Source organism: Tursiops truncatus, chromosome 2 (genome assembly GCF_011762595.2).
Source record: "Tursiops truncatus isolate mTurTru1 chromosome 2, mTurTru1.mat.Y, whole genome shotgun sequence".
In the NCBI taxonomy this organism is placed as follows: Eukaryota; Metazoa; Chordata; class Mammalia; order Artiodactyla; family Delphinidae; genus Tursiops; species Tursiops truncatus.
The window spans coordinates 98,914,910-98,930,064 of record NC_047035.1 but is presented as its reverse complement, the minus strand read 5'-3'; the positions used below and the strand labels follow the sequence as shown (position 1 = coordinate 98,930,064).

Here is a 15,155-nt window from a genome sequence, read left to right as displayed (position 1 = left end):
TTAAAAAGTAATACTTTAAAAACTGTACTATACCTTGAATTTGATTTCCTTCCTTTACTTGCAGAGTGTAATTTGTTTTGAACTTTGTTTATTGGATCAACGTTGTTGGTCTTTGGCTACATGAAAAGAATTTAAACGATTAATTAATTAGACTCTAATCACTTGCCAAGGAAGGCAACTGTGTAATACACAGAACTGCTAGATTGCTACACAGAAGAATTCCTATTTTCAGAGAATTAATCAAATTATATTTTAAGGAATCCAAAATTGTATACCTGGAAAAGACCTAGTTATTACTAGGACCAAGAGATTTAAAGACAAGAAAATGAGGCCCAAAGATTCAAGGATGTTCAACTAGTTAGTGGAATGTTAAACTGGATGTTCTGATTCACAGAATTTAATTCTCCTCACCAATTATTCTTCAGATAGGCCTCCACGCATACTATTCCTTAGGTCTAGATTCCCATGGGTAGGGAATTTGTACATCCCAGTGTGCCCAGCACCTGGACTAGTGATCTCTACACACTGTAAATATTTAAATAAATGAATAAACCTTCCCAATCACCTTCTTTGTATATGAATACTTTTCTTTCTCAGATCTTCTATCTAGTGAATTTGGGCTTTGGAGAGAAAACTTAATTTCACTTAGAATTTTTCCAATGTATCTCCAAATTGTTCAGTGAAGTTATGAGACAAAAAAGGACTCAATTCATTTTACAAGCAACATTTCATAAAGACATCCCTTCTGAATATCAAGGCTAATATTCTATTTCTAGCTGTTACTGGAAGGCGTGCTGTGGGCCCTAGGACCTGCTCCCTTCAAGCTAGTGGGAGGCTGGCGGGACTGGTTGCCTCTACCCCATAGGCCAGTGCACTGTCACAGGGTAGAGGCAACCAGGGGTGGGGGAAGGGTGCCCAGCCAGAATCAGCCGGAGTGCACCGGGTGAGCATCCTGGGTCTTGTAAACAACAGGCAAGCCTGGCAAATACGAAAGCATCTTCCAGGGCAGCACGGGAAGCAGGCAGGTTGGGGCTGAAGTGCCCACAAGGGGAGCATGGAGAAGCCCAAGGAAAGGGGGTAGGAAGGAGGGAGAGGAAGCCGCTTGTGGGGTAGCAGGGATGCACATCCAGCTTCGTGAGCCCAAGGGGTGGGGTGCTTCTGGGGTTTGGGTTTCTTTTTCAGAGGGGCTGAGGCCGGCAGAGCTGGCCTGGGGAGCCCTTTGGGGGAGGGCCTGCCTGCCCCTTCTTTCCAGAATGTTGCAGGAGTGACATGTGCCAGCTGCCCACTCATAGGCAGGGGCCCTGGAGTTCTTGTGACTCAGGAAAAGCATTTTAAAGAAAACACCCCCTACCCTACCTGCAATAAACACAATAAAAGTGAGAATAATAAATACCAAAAAAAGAGAGAAAAATCTAAAAAACAACCTAAAATCTACAGAATATAATCACATTCACAAAAAGTTTGATTTCTTACCTTAGTTTCTGAACGTAAATCAACTGTCCCTTCAGACAATAATGGATGTCTACAGAAAAAAAGTAAACACCATATGTTAATAAATGATACTAAACCGAGACATATTAAAACTAATTATTAATTAATTAATTGTAGTTTGGATCTCAGTGAAATTACATACCATCTGTAAGTCCTTAGGCAATCTACTGAACTTCTCTAAGCTTCAGTTTCCTCATTTTTTAAAATGAGAATTAAATGAGATAAAATAGGTAAAAGGTTTACATTGTGTCTGACTGGTATAAGCCCCCAATTATTAGTATTTTATAACTTACCTTATTCTTCAAATTATAGATTTCTAATACTTACACGTAAAAAAAATTATATAATAACAGATCCACATACACTCTCCAAGAAAAATGGCATTCTCCCGATTTCAAGCTATTATACAAAGCTATAGTAATCAAAACAGTATGGTATAGGCATGAAAACAGACACATAGATCAATGGAGCAGAATACAGAGCCCAGAAATAAACTCACTCATATAAGCTCAATTAACTTATGACAAAGGAGCCAAGAATATACAAAGGGGAAAAGATAGTTTCTTCAGTAAATAGTGCTGGGAAAAATGGACAGACACGTGTAAAAAAAAAGAAAGTGGACTGTTATCTTACATCATACACAAAAGTAAACTCAAATGGATTAAACATTTGAATGTAAAACCTGAAACCATAAAGCTCCTAAAAGAAAAATATAGGTGGCTAGCTCCTTGACATCAGTCTTAGTGATTATTTTTTTGGATTTGACACCAAAACCAATGGCAACAAAAGCAAAAATAAACACATGGGACTACATCAAACTAAAAAGCTTCTGGAAAAAAAAAAAAAAGCTTCTGCACAGCAAAGGAAAGCACCAACAAGACTAAAGGTAACTTACTGAATGAGACAAAATATTTGAAAATCATGTATCTGATAAAGGATTACTATCAAAAATATACTTAAAAAACTCATAAAAGTCAATTAAAAAAAAACCAACAAACAATTGGATTTAAAAATGGGCAAAAGTGGAAGAGACGTTTTCCCAAGAGGACAAATAGATTGCCAACAGATGCATGAGAAGAAGCTCAACATCACTAATCATCAGGGAAATGTAAATCAAAACCACAATGAGCTATCACTTCACACCTTTAAGAATGGCTATTATCAAAAGATAAGAGATAACAAATGCTGGCAAGGCTGTGCAGAAAAGGGAACCCTTGCACACTGTTGGTGGGAACATAATTTGTTCTATGGAAAACAGTATGGAGGTTCCTCAAAAATTAAAAACAGAGCGGGGAGGAGTCAAGATGGCAGTGTAGAAAGACGCAAAGTTAGCATCTCCCTACAACTAGGGTGCCTGCCGACTGCTGGTGGGGGACTCTGACCCTTGAGATGGGAGGAACCCCAGAGTGAGCTGGTAGGATGTAGGGGGACAGAGGTGGGAGGAGAAGTGGAGGCCAGACAAGATCGGTGCCCCTGAGTGCAGGGAGATCACGAGAGGCAGCTGGGAGGGACTCTCCGGGAAGAGGAAGAGTGGGAGAGGAGGGGAGAGCAATCACCTGGCCCACTCAGGCCAGGGAGCCTGCTGAGCTCCCAGGCCGATCCCCTGCCCTCCAAGCCCCCTCCAGGCTGTGTGGGTCCTTGTGGGCATAGGAGGAAGGCCAGGGAGATCAGGAGAGGCAGGTGGGAGGGGCCTTGCAGGAGGCACCCTGTAGGAAGAGCAGGAGGGGAATTGATGGCATTTGCCCCACCCACTTGGGCCCAGGACACCTGCTGGGCTCCCAGGCCAATCCTCTGCCCTCCAAAGCCCCACTCCAGGTCACGTGGGTCCTTAGGGGCATAGGAAGGAGGCCAAGGGGAGAACAGTAGAGGCAGGTGGGAAGGGCCCTCCAGGAGGAGCAGAGGGCAACTGCCCCGCCCACTTGGGCATGGGAAGCCTGCTGAGATCCCAGGCTGGTCCCCTGCCCTCCAAGGCTCCCCATTCCCCGCCTGGCCGCGTTGGTCCTGGGGGCATAGGAGGGAGGCCGGGGAGATCAGGAGAGGCAGGCAGGAGGGGCCCTCCCAGACCCCAGACTGGAGGAGCAGGAGAGGAGAGGAGAAGAGGGTGTTTGGGCTGCTCAATCGAGCTCAGGAAGCCTGTTGGGCTCCCAGATGAGGTCCCCCACCCTCTGAGATCAGAGGTGGGGGTCATGCCTGGGCCCCTTCTATTCCTTGAACCTAAGCCCCCCCCTCAGCCCCCAGGGCCCTTTCCAGCCCTGTGGGTCCTGAGCACTGGCCCTACCCACTGCTCAAACCTCACCCTTGCTTAGTCCCTGCTTTCCACAGCCAAGGCCTTCCCCCCCAGTTTTTTTTTTCTTTTCTTTTCCCTCCTCCTCTTTTTACTATTGTGGTACTGATGTACCTTCTGGTGGTTGATTCATCTATATATATTTTTTATATTCTTCCTAACATATCTGTTAGTTTCCTAGTCTGATTTTATCTTTTACTTCGTTATTGTTCTTTTTTCTTCTTTTCTGCCCCAGGTGGCTTGTGGGATCTTGGTTCATGAACCTGGGGTCAGGCCGAAGCTCCTGTGGTGGGAGCTCTGAGTCCAAACCACTGCACACTAACAGAGAACCTCAGACCCCAGGGAACACTGATCCGAGTGAGGTCTCTTGGAGTTCATCATCTCAGCATCAAGACCCAGTTCTACCCAAAAGCCTACAAACTCCAGTGTTGGAAGCCTCAGGCCAAACAACCAGTAAGACAGGAACACAATCCCACTAATTAAAAAAAAAAAAAAAAAGGAACAGCAAAAAATATCACACAGATGAAGGAGCAAGGTAAAAACCTACAAGACCAAATAAATGAAGAGGAAATAGGCAAGCTACATGAAAAAGAATTCAGAGTAATGACAGTAAAGATGATCCAGAATCTTGGAAATAGAATGGAGGCATGGCCTGAGAAAATACAGGAAATGTTTAACAAAGATCCAGAAGAACTAAAGAACAAACAAAGAGAGATGAACAACACGATAACTGAAATGAAAAATACACTAGAAGGAATCAAGAACAGAATAACTGAGGCAGAAGAATGAATAAGTGAGCTGGAAGACAAAATGGTGGAAATAACTGCCGAGGAGCAGAATAAAGAAATGAGAATGAAAACAACGGAAGACAATCTCAGAGACCTCTGGGACAATACTAAACACACAAACATTTGAATTATAGTGGTCCCAGAAGAAGAAGAGAAAAAGAAAGGGTCTCAGAAAATATTTGAAGAGATTATAGTTGAAAAATTCCCAAACATGGGAAAGGAAATAGTCACCCAAGTCTGGGACGCACAGAGAGTCCCATATAGGATAAACCCTAGGAAAAACACACCAAGACACATATTAATCAAAATAACAAATATTAAATACAACAAAAAATATTAAAAGCAACAAGGGAAAAACAAATAATAACATACAAAGGATTCCCCATAAGGTTATCAGCTGATTTTTCAGTGGAAACTCTGCAGGCCAGAAGGGAGTGGCAGGATATACTTAAAGTGATGAAAGAGAAAAACCTACAACCAAGATTACTCTGTCCAGCAAGGATCTCATTCAGATTCAATGGAAAAGTCAAAAGCTTTTCAGACGAGCAAAAGCTAAGAGAATTCAGCACCACCAAACCAGCTTTACAACAAACACTAAAGAAACTTCTCTAAGCAAGAACACAAGAGGAGAAAAATACCCACAAAAACAAACCCAAAACAATTAAGAAAATGGTAACAGGAACATACATATTGATAATAACCTTCAATGTAAATGGATTAAATGCCCCAACCAAAAGACACAGACTGGCTGAATGGATGCAAAAACAAGAGCCATATATATGCTGTCTACAAGAGACCTATTTAAGACCTAGGGACACATACAGACTGAAAGTGAGGGGGTGGAAAAAGATATTCCATGCAAATGGAAATCAAAAGAAAGTTGGAGTAGCAATTCTCATATCAGACAAAATGGACTTTAAAATAAAGATTATTACAAGAGACAAAGAAGGACACTACATAATGATCAAGGGATCATTCGAAGAAGATACAATAATTATAATTGTTTATGCACCCAACTTAGGAGCACCTCAATACATAAAGCAAATGTTAACCATGAGAGAAGAAATTGACAGTAACATAATAACAGTAGGGGATTTTACACCCACTTATACCAATGGACAGATCATCCAAACAGAAAATAAAGAAACACAAGCTTTAAATGACACAATACACCAGATATATCTAATTGATATTTACAGAACATTCCACCCAAAACTGGCAGCATACACTTTCTTCTCAAGTGCACATGGAACATTCTCCAGGATATATCACATCTTGGGTCACAAATCAAGCCTTGGAAAATTTAAGAAAACTGAAATTGTATCAAGCATCTTTTCTGACCACAATGCTATGAGATTGGAAATCAGTTACAGGAAAAAAACTGCAAAAACCACAAATATATGGAGGCTAAACAGTGCGCTACTAAATAACCAAGAGATTACTGAAGAAATCAAAGAAGAAATAAAAAATACATAGACACAAATGACAATGAAAACATGATGACCCAAAACCTATGGGATGCAGCAAAAGCAGTTCTAAGAAGGACATTCAGAGCAATTCAATCTCACCTCAAGAAACAAGAAAAATCTCAAATAAACAATCTAGCCTACACTTAAAACAACTAGAGAAAGAAAAACAAAGAAAACCTAAAGTCAGTAGAAGGAAAGAAATCATAAAGATCAGAGTAGAAATAAATGAAATAGAAATAAAGAAAACAATAGCAAAGATCAATAAAACTAAAAGCTGGTTCTTTGAGAAGGTAAACAAAATTGAGAAAATCTTAGCCAGACTCATCAAGAAAAAAAGGGAGAGGATGCAAATCAATAAAATTAGAAATGAAAAAGGAGAAATCACAACTGACACTGCAGAAATACAAAGGATTATAAAAGACTACTACAAACAACTACATGCCAATAAAATGGACAACCACAAAGAAATGGACAAAATCTTGGAATGGAACAATTTCCCAAGACTGTACCAGGAAGAATTAAACAGACCTATCACAAGTAATGAAATTGAAACTGTAATTAAAAATCTTCCAACAAACAAAAGTCCAGGACCAGATGGCTTCACAGGTGAATTCTATCAAACATTTAGAGAAGGGCTAACACCCATCCTTCTCAAACTCTTCCAAAAAATTGCAGAGGAAGGAACACTCCCAAATTCATTCTACAAGGCCATCATCACTGTGATACCAAAACCAGAAAAACATGCTACAAAAAAAAGAAAATTACAGATCAATATCACTGATGAATATAGATGCAAATATCCTCAACAAAATACTAGCAAACAGAATCCAACAACACAATAAAAGGATCATACACCATGATCAAGTGGGATTTAACACAGGGATGCAAGGATTCTTCAATATACACAAATCAATCAATGTGATACACTATATTAACAAATTAAAGAATAAAAACCATATGATCATCTCAATAGATGCAGAGAAAGCTTTCGACAAAATTCAACACCCATTTATGATAAAAAATCTTCAGAAAGTGGGCCTAGAGGGAAGCTACCTCAACATAATAAAGGCCATATATGACAAACCCACAGCAAACATCATTCTCAATGGTGAAAAACTGAAAGCATTTCCTCTAAGATCAGGAACAAGACAAGGATGCCCACCCTCACCACGATTATTCAACATAGTTTTGGAAGTCCTAGCCACAGCAATCAGAGAAGAAAAAGAAATAAAAGGAATACAAGTTGGAAAAGAAGAAGTAAAACTGTCACTATTTTTTGATGACACAATACTATACATAGAAAATCTTAAAGATGTCACTGGAAAACTACTAGAACTAATCAATGAATTTGGTAAGGTTGCAGGATACAAAATTAACACACAGAAATCTCTGACATTCCTATACACCAACAACAAAAAATAAGAAAGAGAAATTAAGGAAACACTCCCATTTACCATTGTCACAAAAAGAATAAAATACCTAGGAATAAGCCTGCCTAAAGAGGCGAAAGACTTGTACTCAGAAAAGTATAAAACACTGATGAAAGAAATCAAAGATGACACAAACAGATGGAGAAATATACCATGGTCTTGGATTGGAAGAATCAATATTGTGAAAATGACTATACTACCCAAAACAATCTACAGATTCAATGCAATCCCTATCAAACTACCAATGGCATTCTTCACAGAATTAGAACAAAAAATCTTACAATTCATATGGAAACACAAAAGACCCCGAATAGCCAAAGCAATCTTGAGAAAGAAAAACAGAGTTGGAGGAATCAGGCTCCCCAACTTCAAACTATACCACAAAGCTACAGTAATCAAGACAGTATGTTACTGGCAGAGAAACAGAAATACAAATCAATGGTACAGGATAGAATGCCCAGAGATAAACCCACACGCATATGGGCACCTAATTTACGACAAAGGAGGCATGAACATACAATGGAGAAAAGACAGCCTCTTCAATAAGTGGTGCTGGGAAAACTGGACAGCTACATGTAAAAGAATGAAATTAGAACACTACCTAACACCATACATAAAAATAAACTCCAAACGGATGAAAGACTTAAATATAAGACCAGACACTATAAAACTTTTAGAGCAAAACATAGGAAAAACACTCTTTGATATAAACCACAGCAAGATCTCTTTTGACCCACCTCCTAGAGTAACAGAAATAAAAATCAACAAATGGGACTTAATTAAACTTAAAAGCTTTTGCACATCAAAGGAAACCATAAACAAAAAGACAACCCTCAAAATGGGAGAAAATATTTGCAAATGAAACAACAGACAAAGGATTAATCTCCAAAATATACAAACAACTCATGGAGCTCAATATCAAAAAAACAAACAATCTAGTTAAAAAATGGGCAGAAGACCTAAATAGACATTTCATCAAGGAAGACATACAGATGGCCAAGAGGCACATGAAAGATGCTCAACATCACTAATTATTAGAAAAATGCAAATGAAAACTACAATCAGGTATCGCCTCACGCTGGTCAGAATGGCCATTAACAAACAAGCTAGAAACAATAAATGCTGGAAAGGGTGTGGTGAAAATGGAACCCTTCTACACTGTTGGTGGGAATGTAAATTGATACAGCCACTATGGAGAACAGTATGGAGGTTCCCTAAAAAACTAAAAATGGAACTACCATATGACCCAGCAATCCCACTGCTGGGTATATACCCTGAGAAAACCATAATTCAAAAAGAGACAAGCACCACAATGTTCATAGCAGCACTATTTACAATAGCCAGGACATGGAAGCAACCTAAGTGTCCATCGACAGAGGGATGGATAAAGATGTGGCACATATATAAAATGAAATATTACTCAGCCATAAAGAGAAACAAAATTGAGTTATTTGTAGTGAGGTGTATGGACCTAGAGTCTGTCATACAGAGAGAAGTCAGAAAGAGAAAAACAAATACCGTATGCTAACGCATATATATAGATTCTAAAAAAAAAAAAAAAAAATGGTACGGATGAACCTAGTTGCAGGGCAGAAATAAAGAGGCAGACATAGAGAATGGACCTGATTACATGGGGTAGGAGTGCGAAGCTGGGGTGAAGTGAGAGTAGCATCGACATATATACACTACTGAATGTAAAACAGTTGGCTGGTGGGAAGCAGCAGCATAGCACAGGGAGATGAGCTCGGTGCTATGTGATGACCTAGAGGGGTACGATAGGGAGGATGAGAGGGAGGCTCAAGAGAGAGGGGATATGGGGACACGTGTATGCATATGGCTGATTCCCTTTGTTGTGCAACAGAAACTAACATGGTATTGTGAAGCAATTACACGCCAATAAAGATCTATTAAAAGAAAAAAGAAAAAATATATTAAAAAGAGAACTGTCATATGATCCAGCAACCCCATTTCTGGGTATTTATCTGAAGAAAATGAAAACACTTATTTTTTTATATATAGGCACCTCCATGTTCATTGCAACATTATTTACAATAGGCCAGAAATGGAAACAACCTAAATGTCCATCAATGGATGAATGAGAAAAGAACATGTGCTTTTATATATATATGTTAAAGTATTATATAAAATGATATTTTTATATATATAACTATTACTGAGCCATAAAAAAAGAATGAAATCTTGCCATTTTGACAACATGGATGGACCTCGAGGGCATTATGCTAAGTGAAATAAGTCAGAGAAAGACAAAGACAAATAAGTGATCTCACTTGTATGTGGAATCTAAAAACAGACAAATAAAAACAAGCCTATAGATACAGAGAACAGATCGATGGTTGCCAGAGGCTGGTTGGTTGGGAGCAGGCGAAACAGGTGAAAGGAGTCAAAGGGTACAAATTTCCAATTATAAAATAAGTAAGTCATGCGGATGTACTGTACAGCATGGAGACTATACTTAACAATACTAATGGCATATTTGAAAGCTGCTAAAAAATTAGATCTTAAAAGTTTTCATCACAGGGAAAAAAGATTCTGTAACTATGTATGGTAATGGATAGTAACTATACTTACTGTGGTGACCATTTCACAATATATACAAATACTGAATCATTGTGTTGTACACCTAAAACCAATATAATGTTGTATGTCAAATATACCTTAATTAAAAAAAAACAAACAGAAAATAATCTTAAAGCATTTACCCAGTAAAAAGAAAAAACTTTTAAGGTGTTTGGGAATTTAAGTCTTACCTTAAACTGTAATCATCTTCCTCTTCATATGATTTAATTTGTGTTGAAATAGACTGAGATCGTACTTCTTGCTGATCTCTCTAGTTAAATAAAACAAAGTCATGTAGGAAAATAATGTACAAAACTAGGATATATTCAAGTGCCTTTCTGATCATTAATTATTTCAGAGTTGTCCACAATTTCTATAAAATCAAAGCACAGAATTCTAAAAGCTATGGTATCAAAATAAGATCTATAACAATGTAGTTTCACCCTTTCACTCATTCTTGGTTAAAAGAGTCAGTTCTAAGGCAAAACTGTAAGAATGCCAATGCCTTTATATGATCTTAGCTGACTCCTGCTTCCCAACTACATTAGAGCTTCCATCTTCTGTAACATGCAAAGGAAATAAGGTTCACAAGAAGTGGAAACATAAATCCATTTAATGGATAGAAAAACTTGTCTCAAATCATAAAAACTTCAATGTTAAGACGACCACATAGAAATGAAAGTGCTAAAAATGAAGCACTAAGAGTGAAAGCTTTTGGAGAAAATGTATTAATATGAAAGTGAAAAAACAAAAATTCAATGTGGCAAAAGTTATATCCATTAGAGGACTCTGATCAGAATACATAACGAATCACTCACTCTACCATAATGTTGAGTTTCTGAACATTATTTTCAGAAAAATTATTTTCCTGCTCTTCAGACACTGATAAAAACTAAAAGATGTAATAAAATGTTTATTTTTTAGTAAAATATTTAATTACAAATGCAACTAGTAAATCTGTAACCATTATCTAAATATTCCCATTCCTAAACTAACAAATAATGACAGATCTGTCTAAGACATTAAAATATTGCCTATTCTTCCCTGCCTCCATCAACTCCAAAGTGGGGTGGGGGTGGGATTTAAATGAAAGAGAATTATAAATGAATTAGAATAAAAAATTTTAAAAGTTTGAAAGCAGCTACTTTATTCCTCTAAGGAATATTACTATATCCTATCAACTAATATTGGGAATGCTGATACTTAGGGAGGGATGCTTAAAGTAGAAATAACCAATTTGGTAGCCAGAATGGGGCAAATATGCTTACATTGTCTAGTGATGTAACCTCACTACATTTTTCCTGACTATAAATCTGATTATGGTCTAGCCCTAAGAATCTGAGTTATATCCAACTGCAGAGTTTAAGAAACGGATTACCATCTGAACATTAATGGTAGTTGTTAACCTTTATTCAGCTTCTGTCCAAAGACCATTTTATTTCTATCCTTACTGAATTACCAGTACTAATTCTATATAGCTACTTGCAAATATTAATCTTAAAACAGTGGGAAATACTGTTCAATATTAATATTCCTATTAATTAGATGATTGGAATATCTAAATGGAAAACACTTTTTCAGTGGCTTTTAGAAAATGTGTGCTGGGCTTCCCTGGTAGCACAGTGGTTAAGAATCCACCTGCCAATGCAGGGGACACAGGTTCGAGCCCTGGTCCAGGAAGATCGCACATGCCGTGGAACAACTAAGCCCGTGTGCCACAACTACTGAGCCTATGCTCCAGAGCCTGTGCTCCACAACAAGAGAAGCCACTGCAATGAGAAGCCCACGCACCGCAACGAAGACCTAATGCAGCCAAAAATAATTTTTTTTAAAAAAGTGTGCTTATCAAAAACATATACATGCATGTATACACATACTTATGCATATATTGATGTTCAATTTATGATAATTCACTGAGCTGAAAATTTATGCTTTGGGCACTTTTTTGCATGTATGTTACACATCAAATTAAAGTTAAAAAACTAGCACTAGGCTTCCCTGGTGGCGCAGTGGTTGAGAATCTGCCTGCCAATGCAGGGGACACGGGTTCGAGCCCTGGTCTGGGAAGATCCCACATGCCACAGAGCAACTAAGCCCGTGCGCCACAGCTACTGAGCCTGCCCGACAGGAGCCTGTGCTCTGCAACAAGAGAAGGCCCCGACAGTGAGAGGCCCGCGCACCGCGATGAAGAGTGGCCCCCGCTCGCCGCAACTAGAGAAAGCCCTCGCACAGAAACGAAGACCCAACACAGCCAAAAATAAATAAATTTATTAATTAAAAAAAAAAAACAAAAAAACACTAGCACTTACATGGAATTACTATTAATTGTACATTCACTTACTATTACTTCCTCAGCTTGTCGAACCAGATCAGCCGTTTTTGCCTCTAATTCTGCATTTAAACGCCTAAAAGGAGAAAATAATAATTGTGATAGACTGAAGATTGTAACACAAAAATAAAAGTAATTAAATTTCAATAACTACAATTTAGCTAATCAATAAATGCCAAAACATACACATGACATTTTTATTCGAAAATTAACACAACTATTACAAAGCTTATCTCCAAATCCCCATGATCCTTCTTCTTCCTGGTGGAAGCTCAAACCATGTAACTCCTAGCCTCTCCCTGGCCATTACTTCAGGTGGAATGATTTATTTGGGAAGAATAAACTGGGTGGGTTCAACTCAGTTCCACTCTCCATGTTCTTGGGATCAACTCCAATTGGGAACAGGAGTGGGGTGGGGTGTGGAGGGGGCTGATTTCATCAGGGGTGTTCAGGTGACTGGGGAGGTATATCTGGGGTTTAGTGAGCAGACCTGAGGTGGCTCATACCTCAGCTACATACTTCAATATCAGCTTCATCAGGAACACAGGTGATTACTTTCACCTACACCTGCCACTCCTTTTTTTTTTCCCAATCTATTTGGAATCTAGCAAAGAATAGGAATACTATTTAGTCCCATTAAGACTGTAAGAATAGCAATGCCATTGCGGGAAACCGTTTTTAAAGAAAAAATTGCTCATCATCCTACCACTATCATCCAATCATTTTTAAAATTCCCTTCTAATTTTCATATGTAGGCACACACACAATTTTGTACTGTTCTACCATAACAATACAGATGGAATATATTTATCTCTATATAATTTTTATAATTAGTGCCTTAAATGGCTATGAAATATTCTAGAGTTGAAGTTAACATAATGTACTAAACCGTTCTCCCTGTTAGTTGAAGTCCGCTTCTCAGTTTTAAAGGTTAACATTATAATAAACAACTTCAAAAGCATGTAACTTTTAAATTCTATTCGTAGATCACACTTCCAGACTATCTAGGCTCTTCTGAAGTTTTATGAAGAAAATATGCAGAGCAATTTTTTAAATGAGATACCTTGTTTTTTTAGATATGTGATTCAGAAGTACCACAAACCAGTGATGACCCCCACCCCCAGGAAGAAAAAAGCAGTATCACATCCCTTCTTTAAAAAGTCTGATGTTTTAAGAAATATTTTTATATCTTAGGATAAGTTAATCAAAATAAAAATATCTAATAAAGACTTAAAGTTGTATTCAAGATGCCTTTACCTGATTTTTCACATTTCCTTAACAAGAACCAATAGAGGTTTCTGGTCAATATAGCAGGCTGAGATAAATCAAAAGGCTATTCTTCTGCTCCAAAACCCATAGAAATCTGGATAAAATACAATGAACGAAATATTGCTAAACTTAAACTTAGGCAGGGAAAATACCCTGGCACTAAAAATAAAGCAGCAACTAAAAATGAGAGCAGTAAACAGGAACAGAAGCCAAAACAGCTTAACAGCTAGAAACTGATGCACATGAGAGAGTCACGAAGGGCTACACCTGTGAACCACATACCACAGAAACACTACCCATAACCTTAGGTGAATGGAAATGAAACTAGAGCCGTGTGTGGAAAAGATTCTCTTGTGAGTAATCAGAGCACACAGGAGTGTACTCCAAGTTCATCTTACCCAGATGGTACAGGGACACTATGTCAAAACTTTAATATAGTAAATTGGATAAGAACCAGTGAAAACTCTGATAAGCTAATAAAGTTAAATGCAAAACCACACTTAGGGATTTACTCATCTAGAACACATGCAACTCTCTCAGAAAGCAAACCCCATTAAAGATGTCCTCACAAAAGTAACAAATTGCATTAAGAAACAAGTGCCTGGACGGCGGGGGGGGGGGGGAGATGGTGGAAGAGTAAGACGCGGCGATCACCTTCCTCCCCACAGAGACACCAGAAATACATCTACACGTGGAACAACTCCTACAGAACATCTACTGAACGCTGGAAGAAGACCTCAGACCTCCCAAAAGGCAAGAAACTCCCCCACGTACCTGGGTAGGGCAAATAAACAAAGGATAGGGACGGGACCTGCACCAGTGGGAGGGAGCTGTGAAGGAGAAAATGTTTCCACACACTAGGAAGCCCCGGGCGGAGACTGTGGGTGGCGGAGGGGGGAAGCTTCGGAGCCGCGGAGGAGAGCACAGCAACGGGTGCAGAGGGTAAAGCAGAGAGATTCCCGCACAGAGGAGCGGTGCCGACCAGCACTCACCAGCCCAAGAGGCTTGTCTGCTCACCCGCCGGGGCGGGCGGGGCTGGGAGCTGAGGCCCGGGCTTCGGTTGGAGCGCAGGGGTTGGCGGCGTGAACACTGCCTGAAAGGGCTAGTGCGCCACGGCTAGCCGGGAGGGAGTCTGGGGAAAAGTCTGGACCTGCCAAAGAGGCAAGAGACTTTTTCTTCCCTCTTTGTTTCCTGCTGTGCGAGGAGAGGGGATTAAAAGCGCTGCTTAAAGGAGCTCCAGAGACAGGCACGAGCCGCGGTTAACAGCACGGACCCCAAAGACGGGCTTGAAGACGCTAAGGCTGCTGCTGCCGCCACCAAGAAGCCTGTGTGCGAGCACAGGTCACTCTCCACACCCCTCTTCGGGGAGCCTGTGCAGCCCGCCACTGCCAGGGTCCCGGGATCCAGGGACAACTTCCCCGGGAGAACGCACAGCGGGACTCAGGTTGGTGCAACGTCATGGCGGCCTCTGCCGCCGCAGGCTCGCCCAGCATCCGCACCCCTCCTGCTCCCCGTCCT

The 15,155-nt window shown here is 39.7% G+C and overlaps 1 protein-coding gene across 8 annotated transcripts in view; it reads right to left on the bottom strand.

Moving 5' to 3' along the window:
* The window catches only part of TEX9 (testis expressed 9), a 215,369-nt gene that overhangs the window by 54,283 nt on the left and 145,931 nt on the right, over positions 1-15,155 (bottom strand). For all 8 annotated transcript variants that reach the window (XM_073801044.1, XM_073801046.1, XM_073801047.1 and 5 more), the window contains 4 exons: positions 12,381-12,444; positions 10,231-10,310; positions 1,474-1,522; positions 34-116 (listed from right to left, as the gene is read on the bottom strand). In XM_073801044.1, the coding sequence (XP_073657145.1) occupies positions 34-116; positions 1,474-1,522; positions 10,231-10,310; positions 12,381-12,444 (276 nt within the window). The remainder of the gene's footprint in view (positions 1-33; positions 117-1,473; positions 1,523-10,230; positions 10,311-12,380; positions 12,445-15,155) is intronic.